This window comes from Melanotaenia boesemani, chromosome 21, assembly GCF_017639745.1.
Source record: "Melanotaenia boesemani isolate fMelBoe1 chromosome 21, fMelBoe1.pri, whole genome shotgun sequence".
NCBI lineage: Eukaryota > Metazoa > Chordata > Actinopteri > Atheriniformes > Melanotaeniidae > Melanotaenia > Melanotaenia boesemani.
Window position 1 is genome coordinate 16,024,041 of NC_055702.1, and position 23,295 is coordinate 16,047,335.

Below are 23,295 nucleotides of genomic sequence, written 5' to 3' on the forward strand. Positions count from 1 at the left end.
TCCCACATTGCTGAAACCCAGCTCGGATTTGAGAACCGCCATTTCATGCTTTTCTCCTTTGTTGTCTCTGTATTTCTTTTTTTTTTTTTTTTTTTTTTTTCACCCTGTCCTGTCCAGCATCCTAACATACAGAACGGTGGTCTGTGTGCCATATTTTGCTTGACAGATTTGCTCTACCAAGGGAGACATGTTATATACATGGCTGCCCTTGATATTTTTATTATTTTTATTGTAATCTTATTTTCTTTAGTCTTATATGTCAGTGCCGAACCTGACAGGGAGATAGAGGAAGAGAGAGAGAAAGAAAAAAAAAAAAAAAAAAAAAAAAAAAAAAAAGGGAGAAAAGGACAGGATTAAAATGTGGAAATAACAGTTGTCTATGCTGCCCAGAACACATCACAAAAAAAAAACAACAACATAAACTACCACAGTACTACATGATTCCGAAAGAAAGATAGAATGATGATGATATAAAAAAGTACAATAGTCATCAAACGTACCTGCAGATGAACGTACCAACACACAAACATCAGCTACATCTAGTGAGAAGCGGATGGAGAGACGAGCACGTTTGTGAGCATGCACGTGTTAATATGCATGTGTGGCCATGCAACAAGGAGGAAATGTGTACCCGCAAGGGGGCCGCGATCACGCCGCACCCCGAAGAATCAGCGGGGGACTGGGGGAGCCCGAGGCCCCAAAGGCCAAGCAGATCCACAGAGTACCAAGCCCGGGACAGCAAAAGCAGACAGAGCAGTGGCCCACCCGGACCAGAGCAGAGGGGTCCCCAGACCGGAACCCCCGGCGCGACGGGGCAGGGGCACCGGGCAGCCCAGGGTGATGGCGAGCAGGCCCAGCGGGCGCTGGGCGCTGCGGCGCGGGCCGCACAGAGGGCAGGCGCCCCACAGGCCCAAGGGCCACCCTTTCCCCCCAGCAAAGCCCCACCCAGGAACCCGACGGGGCCCGACCGCTGCAGGCAAAACTACCGTGGGCCACGCCAACCCAACACCAAGGCTAGGCACCCCAGGGACAAGAACATTTCCGCAGGTCCCACCCCCCCAAAAAAAAAAAAAAAAAAAAAAAAAACCCTCTTTACCCCAACCCTTACCCAGGACTCCCGCCGCCCCCCTTCCCCCTACCCCCTACCCCTCCCTTAGACCCAACGGACACATTGTAATCCCAAGGGTACCTGCCCGGCATCGGATCAGCCTGACCCCGATGGCATGCCCAGGGCGACCAAGCCCCCCCGAGGCCCAGGAAGGGCCCACCGAGCTGGAGGGAGGCAGCCCCCCGATACATAAGGCCGTGAGGACCATATGTGCTTTGTTAGTGTCTATATTAATGTCACTTAGGTCACCCAGTAAACAAAGTTTTGGACATGCAGGAATGTTACATCTAACCCATGTTGATAAATCCTCACAAACCTTATTCCAGAACTTCTGGACAGGTGCACAAAGCCATAAAGCGTGTAAGTAATCATCTGCTGTGTTACCTGTGCACTGTGTGCAGATATCGGAGTGATTAAGACCCATCTTGAACATCCTTTGTCCTGTATAATGCGTTCTATGGAGGACTTTGTATTGTATGAGTTGTAAATTTGGGCTGTCTGTTATATTAAAGGCATTAAGACATATTTGTAACCAAAATGGTTGACTAGGATTGATGGATAAATCTATCTCCCATTTTGAAGTAGGTAGGGAATTTGAGTCATCTATTTTTAACATTAATCTGTATATTTTTGAAAGTAATTTGGGGGTACAGAGGTCCATAAAATCTGCTACTATTGGAGGAAGTTCCAGATCTGTTCGGTGAAGGGGGAATTTTGTGTGTATTACGGTTTTGAGCTGTTGATATTCTAAGAATCTGTTGCTGTTAATCCCATATTGTGATGAGAGTGTATTAAAAGATAAAATGTTTCTGTTATGGATAATATGTTCAAAGTATTTAATTCCTTTGTTAATCCATTGGTTAAAGTTTAGCATATTTTTGTTTAGTAGAATATCAGGATTGTTCCAGATGGGTGTGAGTTTACATGGTATTATTGAGGAGTTGGTTTTATTGAGAAATTCCCACCAGGCTGTCAGAGAAGTGCTGATGTTGACACTTTTAAAGCACTTTTGCTTTTTTATACTTAAGCTGAAAAAAGGAAGATCAGAAATTTCCAAATTGTCACAAAATGTTTGTTCTATGTCTATCCACAGGTCATCTAGTGGACTAGGTTTGAGCCATTTTAGGACATATTGCAATCTATTAGCTAGGAAGTAATGTTGAAAGTTAGGCAAGTCTAATCCTCCTCTATCTTTCGGCTTCTGTAAAGTTTTTAAACTGATCCGGGGTGGTTTATTTTTCCAGAGAAATCGGGAGATGTGTGATTCTAGCGATTTAAACCAGGTAGAGGGGGGTTTCATAGGAATCATAGAAAACAAATAGTTGATTTTGGGTAGAATCATCATTTTTATGGTGGCGACTCTCCCCATGAGTGAAATGGGTAGAGATTTCCAGCGAGCAAGATCATCTTCTATAGTCTTAAGAAGGTGAGTGTGATTAAGTTTTGTTAGTTCTGAGAGCCTGGAGGGAATATTTACACCCAGGTATCTAATGTTACCTGATTTTAAGGTGATGCTGGGTAGATTTTGAAAGCTACAGTTGATGGGTAGAACTGTACTCTTAGACCAGTTAACGGAGTAGTCCGACAGTGATGAGAATTTATTAATTAGTGAGATTGTTTCAGATAGAGAGGTTTGTGAGTTCTGGAGGAATAGTAAAACGTCATCAGCATAAAGACTTATTTTATGAAATATATTTTTGGACTGAATGCCTTTAATAGCTTTATTTTGTCTAATTGCAGCGGCTAGCGGTTCAATAAATATAGCAAAAAGTGAGGGAGATAGTGGACAACCTTGTCTGGTACCCCTTTGTAGATTAAAACTTGGAGAGGTCTGGTCATTTGTTCTAACACTCGCATTAGGACAACTGTATAAGATTTTAATCCAGTTAATGAAAGATGGGCCAAAGCTGAATCTGTTTAGAGTAGCTAGTAAATATTTCCAGTTAACACAATCAAAAGCTTTCTCTGCATCTAAAGAAACTATTATTGTTTCCAGGTTATTGATGGTAGAATAATCTATTATATTAATTAGTCTCCGCATGTTAACAGAGGAATATCTGCCCTTTATAAAGCCTGTTTGATCAGGGTGTATAATGAGAGGAGTTACTTTCTCTAACCTTCCAGCTAATGCTTTGCAAATTATTTTAAGGTCTGCATTTATCAGTGATATGGGTCTGTAGCTAGATGGTATTGTGGGGTCTTTACCTGGTTTTAATAGTACAGTAATGGTGGCAGAGTTTATGTTTGGGGGTAAGTAACCATTTTCCTTTATTTGTGTCACCATTTTGAAAAATGTTGGGGCCAGTATTGACCAGAATTCTTTATAGAACTCTGCTGGGAAGCCATCTGGACCTGGGGCTTTTTTACAGGGCATATGTTTAAGGGCTTCATGTAGCTCCTCCACTGTGAGGGGGGAATCTAAGGCCGTGACTTGTTCCTGCTGTAAACCTAGAAGATCTATGTTGTTAAGAAAATGATGGATATCATTGTCTGATGGATCTAAGTGTGATGTATACAGAGTTTTATAGAAATCTCTAAAGATGTTGTTTATTGCATCTGGGTCATGCGTAATATTACCTACTGAATCTTTAACAGCCGATATGGTAGATTTTTCCTTATTTATTTTTAACTGGTTAGCTAAAAATCTTCCGGATTTATGACTGTGTTCAAATGTCTCCAAGCGTAATCTTTGCACCAGAAATTCTGTTCTCTTGTTGATTATTTCATTTAATTCCAGTCTAGCCTTCCTTATTTGGTTCATCGTTGGTTCATCTGGTGAAGCACTGTAGGCGTCCTCTAATGATTTAATTCTTATTTCTAATTCTAATATTTTGAGTTTTCGTTCTTTTTTTTATGTGACGCAAAAGAGATGATTTTGCCTCGCATTACCGCTTTTCCTGCTTCCCACAGAACACATGCTGAGACTGCTGGTTTGTCATTGTTTTCTAAGTATATAGCCCATTCTTTTGTGAAGTAGCTGATAAAGTCGGGATCTTTAAGCAACACTGTATTAAAACTCCAGCTTTTAGTCGGTGGTGTGATTCTCGTGTTCCTCAAAGTAAAGGAAACTGGGGCATGGTCGCTGATAGTGATGGAGTGAATCTGGGTCTCTGAAATCTCACTCACCAAAGAGCTGCTAACCAGAAAATAATCTAGCCTAGAGTATGAATGGTGAACTGAGGAAAAGAAGGTGTACTCTCTGATATTAGGGTGATAAGACCTCCATATATCGCAAAGTCCAAAATCTTCCATATATTGTTTTACAGTGTTTGCGGATTGCCAGTTTCGATGATTTACAGTGTTACTAGATCTATCAGCTGAGCCCAGAACCATCTCTCTCCACCATGTCTCTGTATTTCTTAAAGTAAGACTACACAACATTGCAAAATTAACTACCCTGGAGTTACAGAGTGTCAGCACACACGAGAAGCTGTAGAAAACAGTTCTTTTTCAAGGGTTTTAGATACATGAGTATGGGTGTGTGCACGTGTGTAACAATAATAATTCAGATGATCAAACATTTTTTTTTTATTAAAGAGTCAATTGATTTATAAATAAAGTTTGATTGATTGGTTTGTACTTTTATTAATATTTTACCATGTCTTTGTTAAAGAGCATAATAAAACAGATTTTAGCATGAAAGCAGATATTTTTAATGTGTAATGGTGACCTGTATCATAACTACATCTCTGCTGTTTGTAAGAAAGCAAACCGTGAGAAAATCGGGTAAAAATTTGTGGAGTTATGATTATTGTAGTTGGGCATGCTCCTTAGGAATAAATGCATTGGAGGAGTGGAGACACCCATCCAAGATGGCGGACATGATGATCGTCAGCCCCAATATGCAGCATCAGTCTATGAGGCGTCTCTGTATATATGTCTCCCGCGTCATGCTGGTTGCATCGTGGATATAAACAAGCAACAGGAAGAGCAGTATTTGGTTAGTAGCACATTTAAAAAGTGTTTACTCAGTCGCCGGTATGGAGAAAAAGTAGAATGATGAGAGGATACCGTACAGGGACAAGCTTCTCAAGGAGGCCCGGGATCCGTATTTGGCCAAATTGTCAACAATCAATTACATAGATCCTTACGACCTCACAGCTAAGGAATGGAGCTTCGATGCTACATTACTACCTCCAATCTCATTGCTGAACATAAACTACCTCGTTTATGGTATCAGTGCTTACACGTATGAACAGTTCAGAAACTACAAATCTCTGGAAGCTCACGGACATTTCAGGAAATGCTGGGTGCAGGATCTGTTCACATTTCCACCGCAGGACTAGACAACACAATCTCACTGCAAAGGTAAGCTCACCTGCTGTTAGTGAAGTTATGATGCTGGATAGGGTTACTTTATTTGTTATGTCTGATTTCTTTACTTATTTAAACTCTGAGCATAAATGATTCATGTGCATTACAATGTTGTAAAAGAAACAACTTCATATTTATATTACATAACTCAGAATTTTTTTTAAAATGACTTAATAATCCTACCACATTTTCATACAACTTAATTACTCAAGTTAATATGTCAGTCTGGCATTAGCCTGTAAACCAGAAACTGTAATAACATAGTTAAAACATTATAAATTAAGCTAAATATGATGATGTGTTTCATCATTGTCATCATGTGTCTCATCCTCTGTGATCAGCTGATCACCATCTTCTCCAGCTTTATGTGTCTCCTCTCTGGTCTGTAGCTGACCGCTTTCCTCTCCAGCATCAGGTGTCCTCTTCATGGTCTGTAGCTCTCCAGTGTCTGCATCCTGGTGGACTCCATCTCCGCTGCTTGCAGTGTCTCTTTCCTCAGCTGATCTCTTCTACGTCGTCTTGCAGAGCGTGCAGTGTTTGTGGGTGTAACTGATGTGTGTCCCAGAAGCATGGATGGTGCCCAGTTTGAGCCAGCCCCCATCATTTCTTAAGCTGGTTTACCTGCAATCACATGTTTGGTGTTATTAAAAAAAACTAGTTAACATTGGATGCTTCCATTACATTTCACAACCTTAACTACTTAATTCAACCAGTTAACCATCCCATCAGATCTCACAGAGCACTCTTGGTATTTACCTGTATCTTTAAAATCATTCACTCTGTGACGTTTTGATATAAAGGTGATTAAACAAGATAAACACTTATCACACACAAACAGATGAACCCATTTCTATTTTTAAAGAGCAACTACAATGAGATGATTAATGAAGATGGAAAAGGAGCCACAGAGACAGCAGCTGATGGAGGTGCACCCACAGGAGAATAAAAATCGTATTATTCTTCATCTCAAAGAAACCACCCATTCCCCACATCCAGTATTTTCCATTTGTACCATTAACCTGTTGACTGCAGCTGACTACAAAACCAACCCATCTTACTATTTCAGGAAATCTCTATAAATGAAATATCCATGCCACCATTTTAAGAAACCAGCCTGTGTGTTTGTGAAATCTCTCACTGGGCCAGACTGGGACTAAAGTCGGGCATAAACTCCCTCAGGCCACCCCAACTCATATACTGTACACATATGCTCACACTCACACACTTGCAAACACACATATAGCTTAAGTAATCACCAGAGTTCATTATTCTATGTCGACCAACTTTCACACCAAACTATAAGCCCTCTCCCCTACCCTCATCAACAGGCTGAATACTACAGTGACAATAGGAGTCCTGTGTTAATGATATGGTGTTATGTTGAGTTAAACATGTTTGTATCATTTTTTGAGCAAATTGATTAGATGTGTAACATGCTAACAGCAATATTCATACAACAGTAAAAACAAGAAGCAGCTTTTCCCGACTTCTTCAGTAATTGCCCTCTAATGACGGCTAATTCAGCATACATCTTTCATCACCTGCACTCTGAGCTCTCCAGTGGTCTGATGTTGACTCTTGTCTTATCTCTTGCTCTGTTTCTTTCTCACTTTCTTTCACCAACCACGTCCTCTTATGTTTCTTTAAAGAATCAGTCGAAGACATCTGGTACTAGCAAGTGACCTAGAAAGCAAAACTCAGCTGTTATGTGACCTGTCCTAAAAGCAAGAATTGTTGAACAGCTTCAGGGAGCTGCTGAGCAATGATGTTGTCATGGTTTATGGTTTTTGTTCTGACTTTATGTATTTAGTTTTGGTCATCTTTCTAATTTTTGTTGCTGGTTTTTGGTGTTCAGGGCTTAGTTTTGTGTTTCTTTGGTTTCAGTTCATTAGTGCACATTGTCTGATTGCTCATGCACATCACCTGTGTTTAATTTGTCAGTCTGTGTATTTAATTCAGGTTTTCAATTACTCTTCGTCAGATCCTTTTGGTTCATCCCTGTAATATATGGTCTTCTGTTACTGAGTTTCTGGATTAAAGCCTTTGTTACCAGCAGCTTTCTGCCTCCTGCCTGAACTGCCTGCATTTGTGTCCTCACCTCTGCCCCCTACACATAACCATTGTCTCCAGAAATTTCTATACTAAATGTCACTGTGCTATCAAGTCAGAAACACATATACACAATTTAGAAAGTTACATAGTGCAACTTTAGGAGGGTTTCCCAAAGTTTTTCAGGTTGGTAAGGTATGCTTTGTCCAGCAGGACCCACCAAACATTTCATGCAGTAAAACTCATTCATTCATCATTTTCATCCAAAAACACAAATAGTTATGAACCAAAACCTCAAACATTAAACATATTAACCAGCAAGCAAATGAAAAGCTGCAACCACATCATTTATAGCACAGCCACATAAACACACTAACAAACTGTTTAAGTGAAGAAGTTCCCTCATCAACATTTAATTACTGGGTTGAGTACAGCCATAAGCAACACTAAGCTATAAGCTATTGTGGAGAGTTGGTAAGGAAGTAGGCCCTAAATGTTGTATGAAGCAGGAGGCAAAAGGATTAATTTAATAAAACTTAAGGTGCTACAGTGGCAGGATTAACAAGAATTTGAAACAAATCTAAATAAAACTAATTACAGACTTCAGAACAACTGACAAAGAAAAGCTTGTAAGAAACAATAACAAACCCAAACAGGACTGACAAGGCATGGAACAAGTGAAACCAAGGTGTACACAGAGGGGGTGAATAATTAATAATAATCAAGTGTGACAATTAGGAAATAATAAAGCAGAAGTAACACAAGAGAAGGTAAACTTAACTGACCCTATACCCACCCAGAGAGTGGCAGAGAAGAACAAGGGCATCATGGACCCGATAAAGTTCTTTTAGATGTTTATGTAAATGTACATGTCTTAATGGCCTTGTGCCTTCTTATTTATCAGACCTGCTTTTAAATTATAAACCCTTGAGGACCCTGAGATCCTCTGGTATTGGGCTCTTAGTTGTTCCCAAAGTCAGAACCAAAACTGATGGTGAGGTCTTGTTCTACCACTATGAGCCTTGACTGTTGAACAGCCTACCAGAAAAACTCAGCACTGCAAAGACTGTTGCTATCTTTTAAAAACAGGCTGAAGACCTTTCATTTTAGCTTAGCTTATAGCTGAATTTTACTTGATATTTAGTTTTTCTAATATCTAATCATTTTTTTATTTATTTTAAATACCACCTATTTATGTGGCTCTCCATTTTTATTGTTTTGTTTTACCCAAGTGCACAAATTTTATAAACTCCTTGACTTCATTTTATTTTCCTGAACTTCTGTATGTGTATTTTTATTCGGCTGGCTCTTATCAGTTCTTATTGTTTATAAGTTTATTTAATCTTGTTTTTACTTTGTAGATCCTCCACACCGATAGCTCTACACGCTCTGTCTGCAGGGTTGTTCCTATGGTGCCTCTTGCAGTCCTGCACTGCAGCCCTGTGGCTGTGGTGTGGACAACAGCCTGCACTGATCTGGGTGTTTACTGTGGTGACACACTCTGTGGTCATGGGTGGGCTGGCTTCTGGTGTGACTGGATCCCCAAGATACAGTTTCCTCACAGCAGCATCAAGCCAGTTGTTTTTATTCTATTGATATTTTATACTTACATTCAGTTAAGAGACAGTAACTAGGGATAGGGGTTCATGTTTGTACAGAGTGGTGTATGGGTGGGTGGAGGGAGTGTAACTGTGTTTGTGTGTGTGTGTTAGTGCATGTGTGATATTGTGTGTAAAAGAGACTACAATGAGGTGTGTTTTAACTTCCTGTTATATACTCTGGTGTGTGAAGGGTTTTAAAATTTGTTTGTGCACAATTTTTTTTATTATTATGTAAAGCACTTTATGTTGCTTTGTGCATGAAAAGTGCTCTATAAATAAAATTTGATGTGATTTGATTCTGATTGTAATGCCAGAAGGGCAAATGCACTAAGAGCGCACACACTTGGACAAGAAATGTAACTTAACATGGCAAACCTGCCCTTAGACCAGCCAGCCAGTTTGGCAAATTGTACATTTTAAATCTGTTTCAAACTCTCTTAGCTTTATTGCAACACAGCACAAAACACATTTAAGATGATGTGAAACTGCAACAGAGATATGGCCACACCAACACCTGTTAGATTCTGCTAAAAAAAAAAAGCAAATGTGTCTTCAAAGCTGTTATTGTTAGCGGAATTTATACTGTCACATAAAGTGTGATTAAAACACTGAATAAGGGTGGAGAGGACAGATGAGTGGTAGCAATGGTAAAGCTTCACTTCCTGAGCAAAGGCAGTGAGTGGAATGAGTAAAAAAAGTCTATAACTGACCAGCAAAGTCACATGATCACAGAGGCAGATGTGTTTTTCACGACTTAATAAGGGCATGATAAAGCTAAGCACACACACACACACACACACACACACACACACACACACACACACACACACACACACATGCAAACAGCGGACTGATAATCAACTTAGATGTTTCTACAGTGTTAAGTTTAGTTATCTAAAGGAGACAAGAGCCACAACACAGTTTGGACAAAAGAAACAATATTAATATATAAACAAAATGTAATATTTGATATAATTTGTCAATGTTATTACAATAAGCTTTCATATACAGTAAATGTTTACCATTTAAAGTGATGCATTGTCTGGGTAAAGCTACATTACCCACTTCCTTTTTCTCAAACTTCAGCTGTGCCCGTACTAATTAGGATAGATGGTAACATTTACTTGCTATTTTTAATACTAATTTCTGCTAGATCTGATCTTAATTAAGCAAATAATTCTGCTACATCCAACCCCTAAAAAGAAGAGTATCAATAAATACATATACATATTTTCTTGAAGGAGTTGTTCAGGAACATTAAAACCTGGTATCATTATTGTACCTCCTCCTACATCACAGTTCCTCTATACGACTGCATATTAGTGAGTTCTGCAGTCTGGTTCACCCCTTTCCACTTGACACTTTCAGCAGGGGAAAGTAATTGCTTTTGAATTTTCAGATAAAATTCTTTGACCTTAGACTTTGACTCTCATCCATGAGACGAACACAATGGATTGGATGATCTCAACTACACTTTTCCTTTCAGGTAAGTTTGTGTTTTGCAGCTATCAGTCATATTTTTGTGACTTGCCAGAAGCAAAACCACATCCATTATAAATAATAATTAGAGGTAAAGTGTCAAGAAAAACAGTTTCAAATGTTCAGTTTCCAAGAGATTGCTTGCTTTTTATTCTTAGACACCTTCCCCAACATACTAAGCTATTAAATTTAAGACAATTAATGTAAGTTTGTTCTGAAGAGGTAAAGTTATATGTTTCTGTCACTATGTAAAAGTTTCCACTGAAGAATTCGATCACACTCATGAATAAGGATATGGCAGAAATGATTTATTGTACAGGAGTGGAAGTGCAGGGAAACAGGAACAGTCTGACAGGATGAAGGAGGATCCAGGTAGCCTGATCAATGGACTGAAGACCCAGCAGTGGAGCCACCACGACACGCTCTTGTTTGAAGTTATGAAAACTAAGGCTGTGTCTCTGAACTAAAAAATCTCTCACGGTGGTTCTTATAGAAACAGTGAGATTACATTACTGTATGATCACAAACACTTCAAAATACAAAGGAAACCAACATTCCTTAATATCCAGCTGATGTAAAGGTCACTGGTCTTTTAAACCAATTTTTAACCCTAAAGTTTTTAACATTGAGAACATTTTTTTTTACTTTTTAAAGTTTTATATTAAAATAAGTAAATTAAAAAAGGTAAATGGAAATAAGAAAATAAATTAAAAATAGAAATAGAAATGTAAGATGATATTTAAATATGGGTTCTACTGAGAAATAAAAGCTTTAAAATTACACCTGCAGTATGTTTTACTTTTTTTTAAATAAAGGCTTTGAGTTGTTGTGTTCTGAATTTGACAAGTTCTTCCCTCAGTGCTCTCTAGTAGTATTTAAAAAAAGCACAGACATAAACCCTCATAAACATCATGCATTTTCAAGTGTTTAAGTTTATAACATTATAAATATTACATATTGGATTTGATCAATAAAATGAATAAAAAATAAAAAACAGAATCACATCATTACTTTAAATTTTCATTCTTCATTCCTCAGTGTTAAAAGCTGCACTTTGTTTCAACATTGACCCTCTAGCTTGGAAGTCCCTGCAGAATCCTGCTGCAGGTTTTGGCTACCAGGTGGTGCAAAGACGATCAGAGTGAGTCAGAGAATACATTATAGTCTGTTATAGATTAACAGCTGCCATGTTTGCTGCTTGTGATTTTTCACTTCTAACTTAGAATTCAGTCATATATACACTTCACAATAGTAAAATAACAATAATAATAATCATAATAATAAATCAAGCTTCCTAACAGAAAAATAAATAACCTGCCATTGTTTAATGTTTGTCTGGTTTTATTACCCTAGTTTGCTCGTCAGTGCCCCTCTTCAACAGCATTCAGGAAATCAAAGGGGTCAGATATTTAGGTGCACCACTGAGAGATGCCAAAGTCTGCAAGTTGCAGGTAGGAAACCATTCTTTCCAAAAGTATTGACAATATAATTTGAAATTTCAAATACATTTTTCCATCAATGAATCTTTCTGTTCTTGGGACAGAACTTTAATGATGAGATGATGGATATAACTGAAATTAAATAAGAAAATTGTGTTTTTCAATCCACTTTCTTTAAAGCATACCACAAGGACAACAACGTGGTAATCGCCTCAGCTACAGTCTTTAATTACACATAATTATGATTGTCATACACAGGGAGGGTTTTCACATGTGGTTGCTTTGGTTTGTCATTTTTGTTAAAATTTATTTATGCTTTTATTTATTTAAGACTTTTTGAAAATGTTCACAGTGCCAGAATTTGCAGTCAACATGTCACTTGGTTTGGCAATGACATATGATCCCATCACAGAGAAAACTGCGGTAAGTTGGTGAATTACAGAGATTTCAAATTCTCTGAACTCTTTTTCTTGCAGCATGTAAATGTATTGCTTAAAGAAACAGAAAATAAATAATCTATCAATAAAATGTTGTCCTTTAATTTCTTCTCCAGGCATGTGGTCCAACCATTCCTAACGACTGTAAAAGTATCACCATGTACAGTGGTGTTTGCATTGAGATAGAAAAATCTGGTAGAATTGGGCCACCTGTACCATCTTCTATTGAAGGTAAATATACATTTTAATGGAAGGTCACCACAAAGACATCCCACTTCTCACACACAATCTGATGTATGTTTGCACAAACATACAATCATCCAGCTGACGTTTGCAGGTTCCACATACGAACATTTTGAAACTTGATCATGTTTTTAAAACACATTTGATTCATTTCTAGACTTTTTTTTTACGTGTTTTACTTATTTGTTATTTATTATTTTACAAAGCCAGAATAATAAGCTGTTAAAGTAGTTTAGTGTCATATCTTTAATGTTTGTCTTCTACCAATTAAAACAGCTGGAAGAAAGTTTCCATATTTGTTACCAGGAGCTGTAGCATTAGCTGTCTTGTACCTTGCGTTATTTCACCTGCTGTGTGTGAAAAACACAAGTACTAACCCTACACTTGAGGGTAAACTACAAACTTCTGTTCAGACGTGTATTTATCTTGTCTTTTTAACAGAGTGCAGAGCCCAAGCTGACATCGCATTTCTGTTGGACGGCTCAGGCAGTGTGAGTGCTGAAGATTTTGAAAGAATGAAAACTTTTGTTACTAAACTGATCGAGTCGCTGCTGGGAAAAGATACACAAGTAAGGCTATGTTTACCTTTTTTATTAAACAACAGAAATAACACAAAAGAAAAGAAAATTCTGCAATCCATTATTTTTAGTTTGTTTTTAATGAGGCCGTCAGAAATCACTTATTTTGGACATTTTCATAGACAGAAAAACAGAAAACTTCATTTAAAAAACTTCAAAAGCTTCATTTTATCAAACAAGAGCAAATAATTTTGGAAAATCTAAAAAGCAAAATTATTTTCTAAACAAGATAAATAAAATATTTCTGTAACAGTCACATTTACTCAATGAAATCAGTTCAAATGAATATAAATTAGGGTGTAGTATTAAAATAGAAAGCCTCACATCTACTAAATACCTTCATATCTTTATCAGGAAGATATTTCAAACATTATTTCTACTGGATATTTTGCCTTTAGAAACTTAATTTCTAACTTCTGTCTATTCAATATGTTTTCTTTTGCAGTTTGCCATCACTCAGTTTGCTTCAAACCCCATAATCCATTTCGACTTTAAAGAATTTGATCCTAATAACTGGCGACAACAAATTCAACAAATATGGCAGATCAGAGGGTGGACTTTTACTGCTAAAGCCATTACACATGTTGTGTACGTACCTTTATCATTCTGGTCTGCTTTGTATGGTGAAACTTTGGGTGTTCAGAAAAGGTTTTCCTTTTTTTTTTTTTTTTTTTTTTGGAAGTGACAAAGCTTCCACATTTAGAAATTTCTTTGTTGACTTTTTTCTCTCTTGGTCAGTTTTCCATCTTCCAGTTTGTTGTGGTTTTGTTTTCCAGACACTTTTTTTTTTCCTTTTATTTGGCACCTCTTTTCTAACTCATTAGTTCCTATGACATGAAATGGATCCCAGTAAAAAAAATTTCAAGGCTGTCTAAGATGCATTCAAACAGAGATTATATTAATGACACTAAATCATATTAATGTGGTGACCTTTTCATCTGGAACAGTTGAGTTTGAGCCTGTATGTCTAGAAGTGACAAGACAAGCCATCTACAAACATGGACAGTATTTAGCTAGAGATTTATTTTAGGTAACATCAGTTTAAAATGATATTTCAGTTAGGATTCAAGCAAACCACCCTTTCAGTGATGTTTCTTTAGTTTGTTTAATTTGTTTCTTTAATTCGTAACTGTGCAAATTTACTGCTGTACAACAACTTTCATTGGAAATTAAAAATCTTTCTTTTTTCAGGGAAAATATCTTCCTAACATCCAGAGGTTCCAGGTCAGAGGTGGAGAAAGTTTTGATAGTCATTACAGATGGAGAGTCTGATGACCACAAAAACTTACAGGGAGCAATAAAAAAAGCTGACTCTAAGAATATTGTTAGATTCGCTATTGGGGTAAGTTGTAATTATATGAACTCATTTAATCATTGTATATAGTTTAATTATGCAAGTCTTAAAATACAATTAAATTCTTTAAGTTTGAACTTTTTGCCCTTTAACACACTTAACTGTATACCGGATGGAGATGATCAGTTTTGTTCACATAGCAGCTTTATAATGGTTAACCAGTCGTGATTAGAAGGAGAGCAACAGTGTGTATCTACAACCAAACTTATACTGCAGCCATGAGTCAGAAGGTGATTGGTTAAGTCAAACTGAACATTTCATATTGCAGACTGACTGAAATGTATATAAGGTAGGACATTAGTTTGCACTTGTAAAATTTACTTGTATTCTAAGTCTTGCAGAGTTGATCCACAGATTTGATTTGTACGTTTTTCAAACATTCATATATTGTGATACACCTGTCTGAGGGTTGCTTTGCCATCAAACAGGATTTGGGATCTTTACATCTAAACCCTTATAAAATATTTTTTTAACATCCATAGGTTGGGGATGCATTTAGCCCTGCACACCCTGGTGCATTACAAGAACTGAGGATCATTGCATCTAAACCTCAAGAAAACCACGTGTTTGAAGTGGAGACCTTTGAGGCGCTTGAGAAGATTCGACAGAATTTGCAAGACAGAATTTTTTCTATTGAAGGTACACGTGTTATCAAAACAGATTCAAATCAGTTGTTCCATCTTCTAAAATGTATTTGATTTGTATGCAAAAAGTAAACAATTAATACCTTAATACTATGTCTGAAATTAATTTTAAAAGTAGCCACTTACTCCAAGTCGTGACTTCTTAAACTGACATATTTTTTTAGTCTACACAGGACCTGTAAGTAAGAGTTGTTTTGTAAGCATGTATAATCTCACTGAAACCTCAATGAAACTCTGAATTTAAATTAAATGCAGCGTATGGCATAATGTCACATTAAATGACTTAAGCTTCCATTTTTTTTGCTTATCCATCCATCCATCTTCTGCAGCAGTAATCCATGTTATTAATTTTTTTCTGTTTATACAGGATTATGGCATAAAGCTGCATTAAATAAGTTAAGCTTTCATTTTTATTTTATTTTTTATTTATTTATTTTTTGGCTCATACAGGATCTCAAAAAAGTGGAGAGTCTCTGAAATGGGAAATGTCTCAAGAGGGATTCAGAGCAGCTTACGTGCCTGAGGTATAATACAATTAATCTTTTAGGCTCAGTTTTTAAAATTTTTGTAAATGAGAAAAAAAAATGAAAAATTTTTTTTTTTATGATGGCAGAGTTTATGTTGGCAGTAAAATTACTCATTTAATTTAATATTGTGGCATCACAGGTTGGCAGTTGTACTAGATTTCATTACTTGTGATTTATTATTATTATTATTATTATTTATAAAATGATTATTCATTGTTAATTCACATATCTGCCATCTAGCGGTGGAAAGTGGTAACAGATTTAAGCGTACTTTCTGGAAACATGGCCTGGTGCTTGTGGACATTTTGTGAATTTGATGCTTAAAGGGTTAATTGGATTACATTATTAATTGGATTACATTGTTAAAAACTCAAAATATTTTAGATGAATGATGCATTTATAGTTTAATTTTTCATTCATATTTCTGTCAAACCTGCAGGGAATCCAGATGGCTATGGTTGGTGCTAATCAGTGGAGGGGAGGCTACAAGCGGTACACAGGACACACACTAACAGGGTCATATGAACCCATGGTTATGGAGCCTGACAGTTATCTTGGTGAGAATGTGAGATTTGACTGTATACGTACACAACTCTATGGCTCTACTACTGAAGTAATATTTTGACCTGGAGAGCTTCAACACGTAGTATCATGTTAGGGGAGACTGGTCATTTTGATCAGTTTACCAAATTGGAAATGTTGTTCTCTACAGAGGTAATAAAAATATATGTGTATACAAATAAAATCTTTGAAATAAAACAAAAAAAAATGTGTACACAACTCCACAGGATTTTGTCAGAAAAGACCAACATGTAGGTATTTTTTAAGGCAATAGGTTATTTTAAGAAATTGACCATTTTGTTCTTTTTATATGTACTAAAAATGTTATTATGTACAGAAGATTCTGCAGGATAAAAATGTTTTGTCCTGACTGGCTGAACTGAGATATTCACCAATGCTATTAACTACATCATCATTAAATTGTAGGTTACTCCATGGCTGTGGCTACAACTGCAGACTGCCAACTGACCATCATTGGTGCTCCAAGATATCAACACAGAGGAGTTGTGATGGTGGTTTCCAGAGAGAAAGACAAACAAAAACTTGAGCCAAATCAACTTGATGTGAGTATTTACTACTAAGATGGTCCTGAAAGACCTGAAACACATTAAAAATCTATATTATACATATAAAATGTCTTTCACAGATCCAGATTGGTGAATATTTTGGGGCAGAGGTTTGTACCATGGATTTGAATCTTGACAGCTACACTGATCTAATCATCATTTCTGCTCCGATGTACAAGGACTCTGATCGAGAGGGACGAGTTTACGTTTGCACATTGACCTTCTTGGTAATTAGCAGCTTCATCTAGAAACATTAAATCAATTTCCTTGTTATATATTCTTCTTTTTAATAAGCCTGAAACTCTCCCTCTTCCTGACATGTTCACCAGAATGTCGACTGCCATTTTGAGTCTCCATTAGTATTAAAAGGGGCTGCTGACAGAGGAAGGTTTGGGTCTTCTCTCGCTGTTCTGCCTGATCTAAACAACGATGGATTTAGTGATTTAGCAGTTGGAGCACCTTTGGAGAACGATGGTCAAGGCAGCATCTATATATTCCATGCTGAAGGAGTCCAAAGAATCAATCCTGCTTACTCACAGGTGAGCAAGTGTAAAAGTTAATAAAAAACTGAAAGAATTTCTTCCATTTTCTACTTTTTTTAATTAAATAATCTACTGTCGCACAGAGAATTGCTGCCTCTGAGGTTCAGTCAGGACTAAAGTTCTTTGGCATGTTGATCAGTCAGTGGAGTTTCGATCAGAGTGGTGATGGTCTGCCTGACTTAGCGGTGGGTTCAAAGGGCACAGTTGTCTTACTGAGGTGAGTCCTGCTCTTAGCCCAGATTTTGTTTGAACATAAACTTTTTAATAGTGATTAGCTATCATTTAATGTTATGTATAAACAGCGTTCATTACTAAAACAAATAAGTTGTTTTTCATTGTTTTCAACATTGTGCAGTGTGATAATAATGAGCAACAAAGATCACTGAACATGTTATGTTTCTGTAAGAGGGGGTGGGGGTACTTTCAAAAATCAACATATCTGGACCACAAAGGCTTATGGGAAATGCAGATTCAGCTGAAATGTAACCTTCTGGAATTGCTGTGCTAAAACTTTGAGTTACGTGCATTATGTCCTGTGTTATGTTTACATTTAGACAATGTTAGAAAGTCCTGCCCTGTTTGAATTTTAAAGTTGGTACCATGAGTGAGAGCACAGCAAAGAAAAAAAAAAAAACACCCCTAACCCCAGTTTCTTAGTACTGCATCAAGGATTGTGATGATTGTTACTGAGCTAATTTATAATAACTTTCTTGGTTCTCTCTTGAATTCCTAACCTGTTGTAGTTTCTTAAGTTGACTTTCCTTGAAACGGATTTAGTGTGATTTACTCTTTATCTGAAAAAAACTAAACAGTTTGTGTAAATGTGATTTATGAGAGTTAGTTTCTGACAACTAGGCACTATAAATATACTTAGTTCTCTTTCATAGCATTCGTTTCGTGTCCTACTATGGGAATGCTCTGGGCATGAACTCATCAGAAGCTCCTATTGCACTACTCCAGCCAGGATTAGCTGGAGCATGTCTGTCACTGCCAGGAATGGCGGAGACCTCTCACTAACCTGTTGCAAAACAGAGGTGTGAGTCGCTAATTGCTAAGGGTAGCAATACACTTTGCTGTTAGCCATCTCAAGTAGCCATACTCATGGTAGCAATACCACAACTAGCCCTACTCCTGGTAGTATCTTAAGTGGCAAGTGGCAACACTCAACCAGAGCCAACGCCAGCCCTCCAAGCGAGCGTTGGTGGAACCAGAGTAGTGACACTCCCGTTGTGCCAGCTATCTACGGGGAAGCTGCAACGCTTCTCTCACCTAGCCACACCAAGTTAGTCGTGGTTGTCACTGCCATTAGGACAATCGGGTCTGGCTGCAAAGGCCCAAAGCGTCGGCGAGGGGACCTCATCTTCACCTGCTCAGGAATCAGACCGGCAGGACGTGTGCAAATGCGCCGCAGTAAAGCTCAACATCCAGTGGCCCGAAGTTCAAACTGAGGCCAGCCAGTCTTGTTATGACAGGAAGAAGCTGCCAACAGCAAAGAGAACGGGGAAGCAGTTTTTATCGTTTTTCCCAGAGCTATTGTAGAAATTTTCCGTCTCCTGGCGAAACAAACCCTACAGGGAGAAACACCCATTGAGTGGGAGCTCTGTACTCAACTGCGAGGGAATGGAAAAGTGCGGCCTTCGCCAGATGCCCCCAGTCAAGTCTGCAGTGGCATCGCACCTTAACCGGTGGCAGGGTGGTCCGCCCTACCTCTCAGCTCGGATCACTTTCAATCCAACCTGACAGAGAAATCCTATAAGGCAGCTGCAATGACGGTCCGCGCACTCAATGCCTCATCCCTGCTCATGGCGTGTCAGGCAGAACTGGAGGAGGAGATGACATCCACTCCCGATTCTGTGCTGTGGGAGGAAGTGTGTGTTATTACCGGTCACTGCCTTCACCTCCACAAGGCAGGTGCCCACCCCCCACAGCGCCTCACCATCGCCAAGGGTGAGCTTTTACGCAGCGGCTATTACGCAGCGGCTATTACGCAGCGGCTATTACGCAGCGGCTATTACGCAGCGGCTATTACGCAGCGGCTCCTCCGCCCCGATCTTCAAAATCCCCAAGCTGACGTAGACTCAGCCCGCCGCTCAGCCACCTTCACGAGGTCCTACCACAAAGGGCCAGTGGCAGAAGAGGTCTGAAGGCGGAGGATTAATGTCCCCACGCATGCCCAGTACAGAACGTCTTGTCCGGAGGCATAGCGCCACAAGATGGCGATCTGACTCCACAAATTGCAGACCAGCCTGTCAGCCCCCTGCCACTCAGAGTGGAGCAGTGGAAAGGCTGCACAGACTCAAGATGGATTCTGGGCACAATAAGCAGAGGATACAGGGAATGATCCAATCACAAGCGGAGTGATTATAATATAATATAATATAATATAATATAATATAATATAATATAATATAATATAATATAACATAAAATATTTTATTATATTATAAGTTTCCTTACTTACCCTCAAACGATTAATGACTCTCACTGCCCCCGCCAAACAGCTCTCTAAGTGTGTTAATGCTTTTATTTATTATTATTTTCTTATTTATTTATTTAATTATTTGGGTGGCTGGAATAACAATCCCACTGCAGGGCAGTTCCAGGGCATTTTTCGCTGTCCGATGGTCCATTGTGGTGTCACAACAAGTGGGTCAGGCAATGTGGCAACAGAAGATGAGACTGGGTCCCGATCAGATCAGGAAGAGCTCCCCTCCCCATTTGCAAGCATCATATTTGACCACAGTTACCTGCCTGTCAGCTTTGGTGGTCTTGTGGACAGAGTTCTAGTCTACATTTTAGGGTTTATTGTCAAAATGTACTAAAAGAAAATCTGTGCCCTGCAAGCCTCGTCACAGCTGCTGCACCCTCATCCCTTGACCAGGGCTACCAACTACTTCAGCTGAAACACAATGGTGGGCTGATGGTCCCACATTGCTGAAACCCAGCTCGGAATTGAGAACTGCTTTTGTCCTTTGTTGTCTCTGTATTTCTTAAAGTAAGACTACACAACATTGCAAAATTATACCCTGGAGTTACAGAGTGTCAGCACACACAAGAAGCTGTAGAAAACAGTTCTTTTTCAAGGGTTTTAGATACATGAGTATGTGTGTGTGTGTGTGTGTGAGCGTGTGACAAAATATTTCAGATGATCAAACATTTTTTTTATTAAAGAGTCAATTCATTTATAAATAAAGTTTGATTGATTGGTTTATACTTTTATTAGTATCTTACCATGTCTTTGTTAAAGAGCATAATAAAACTGATTTCAGCATGAAAGCAGATATTTTTAATGTGTAATGGTGACCTGTATCATAACTACATCTCTGCTGTTTGTAACAAAGCAAACCGTGAGAAAATTGGGTAAAAATTTGTGGAGCTATGATTATTGTAGTTGGGCATGCTCCTTAGGAATAAATGCATTGGAGGAGTAGAGACACCCATCCAAGATGGCGGACATGATGATCGTCAGCCCCAATATGCAGCATCAGTCTATGAGGCGTCTATGTATATATGTCTCCCGCGTCATGCTGGTTGCATCGTGGATATAAACAAGCAACAGGAAGAGCAGTATTTGGTTAGTAGCACATTTTAAAAGTGTTTACTCAGTCGCCAGTATGGAGAAAAAGTAGAATGATGAGAGGATACCGTACAGGGACAAGCTTCTCAAGGAGGCCCGGGATCTTTATTTGGCCAAATTGTCAACAATCAATAACATAGATCCTTACGACCTCACAGCTAAGGAATGGCTCTTCAATGCTACATTACTACCTCCAACCTCATTGCTGGACATAAACTACCTCGTTTATGGTATCAGTGCTTACATGTATGAACAGTTCAGAAACGACAAATGGAAGCTCACGGACATTTCAGGAAATGCTGGGTGCAGGATCTGTTCACATTTCCACAGCAGGACTGCACAACACAATCTTACTGCAAAGGTAAGCTCACCTGCTGTTAGTGAAGTTATGACTGGTGGTTAGGGGTTACTTTACTTATTTAAACTCTGATCATAAATGATTCATGTGCATTACAATGTTGTAAAAGAAACAGCTTCATATTTATATTACATAAGTCAGAATTTGTTTTTGAATGACTTAATAATCCTACCACATTTTCATACAACTTAATTACTCAAGCTAATATGTCAGTCTGGCATCAGCCTGTAAACCAGAAACTGTAATAACATAATTAAAACATTATAAATTAAGCTAAATAGAGCAACACTGGTGTAAACGGTTGTTGTCTGTCTGCCAGTGTGTGTCTACAGGTCCTGCTCTCCCAGCACCTGACTGACTTTCCACTGAAGCTCTGGGTCATCATGGAAGTCTACATCATGCAACAGCTAAAGAAGACTCCTGGATCTGCTCTCATTGTTCCTCTTGTTGACTAATTTGCACATATTTTGCATTGTGGTTAGCACAATTGTATGTTATATTGTTTGCTGCACAAATATAAAAGAAACTTCCAACTGTCTGACTGTACAAACACATCATCGTCATCATGTGTCTCATCCTCTGTGATCAGCTGATCACCATCTTCTCCAGCTTTATGTGTCTCCTCTCTGGTCTGTAGCTGACCGCTTTCCTCTCCAGCATCAGGTGTCCTCTTCATGGTCTGTAGCTCTCCAGTGTCTGCATCCTGGTGGACTCCATCTCCGCTGCTTGCAGTGTCTCTTTCCTCAGCTGATCTCTTCTACGTCGTCTTGCAGAGCGTGCAGTGTTTGTGGGTGTAACTGATGTGTGTCCCAGAAGCATGGATGGTGCCCAGTTTGAGCCAGCCCCCATCATTTCTTAAGCTGGTTTACCTGCAATCACATGTTTGGTGTTATTAAAAAAAACTAGTTAACATTGGATGCTTCCATTACATTTCACAACCTTAACTACTTAATTCAACCAGTTAACCATCCCATCAGATCTCACAGAGCACTCTTGGTATTTACCTGTATCTTTAAAATCATTCACTCTGTGACGTTTTGATATAAAGATGATTAAACAAAGTAAACATTGATCAAATACAAACAGATGAACCCATTTCTTTTTCCCTCCCTCTTTGCCTGTAGTTTACAAGTGAAGTTAGCACATGTGAATATAGCGACTTTAAAAAGCCAAATAAAGCTTATTCATTAACATTACTTACACAAAAAAACAACAGCAACAACAGCTGACACAGACTGATTCCCCACGTACAGAGTCAGAGTGGCTTTTACTCAAGATATTTCCTCATGCTAAAGAAAGGCGATCACGGGATGCCTGCAGTTTTGGACCTGCGGGTTTTAAACAAGCAGCTCAGGAAGTACAAATTCAGGATGCTAACAAAAGCTGCTCTGATGCATTTCCTTTGCCCAGGTGATTGGTTCACTTCATTCGATCTGAAGGATGCATATTTTCACATCCCCATATATCCTCCGCACAGGAAGTACCTCAGGTTTGCATTTCTGGGGAGATGCTACGAGTACCTTGTACTTCTGTTAGCAGCATCCTCTCGCCAGGAGGCGGCAGATCACACAAAGCGGTTATCAGACCATATGGTGGATCTGGGCTTCACGATAAACATGGAGAAGAGTGTTTTTCTCCCAGCTCAGATCATTTCCTTTATAGGTCTGTCTCTAAACTCAGTTCAGGGGCATCTTGGAGGGAAGAACTGTGAATGGGACATGGAGCCCTCACATGCGCTCCGCCCATATAAAATTACCTGGGACTGTTGGCTGTCCTCTTAACACTGGAGCATTTTCTCTCTTTCATGAGGGGGCATCATGTGTTAATGAAGACAGACAATACCACTGTGGTGGCTTATATCAACAGGCAGGGGGGTTTGAGATCTCTTCACCTGCATTTGCTGGCCCACAAACTGATA

The 23,295-nt window shown here is 38.7% G+C and overlaps 1 protein-coding gene across 1 annotated transcript in view; it reads left to right on the forward strand.

Annotated features, from left to right (window-relative positions):
* Window positions 1-10,511: 10,511 nt before the first annotated feature.
* Window positions 10,512-23,295, forward strand: part of LOC121632831 (integrin alpha-M-like) — a 50,026-nt gene continuing 37,242 nt past the window's right edge. Inside the window, exon 1 of the mRNA XM_041974587.1 lies at window positions 10,512-10,558. Coding sequence (XP_041830521.1) covers window positions 10,522-10,558 — 37 coding nt within the window. The 5' untranslated portion in view covers window positions 10,512-10,521. The remainder of the gene's footprint in view (window positions 10,559-23,295) is intronic.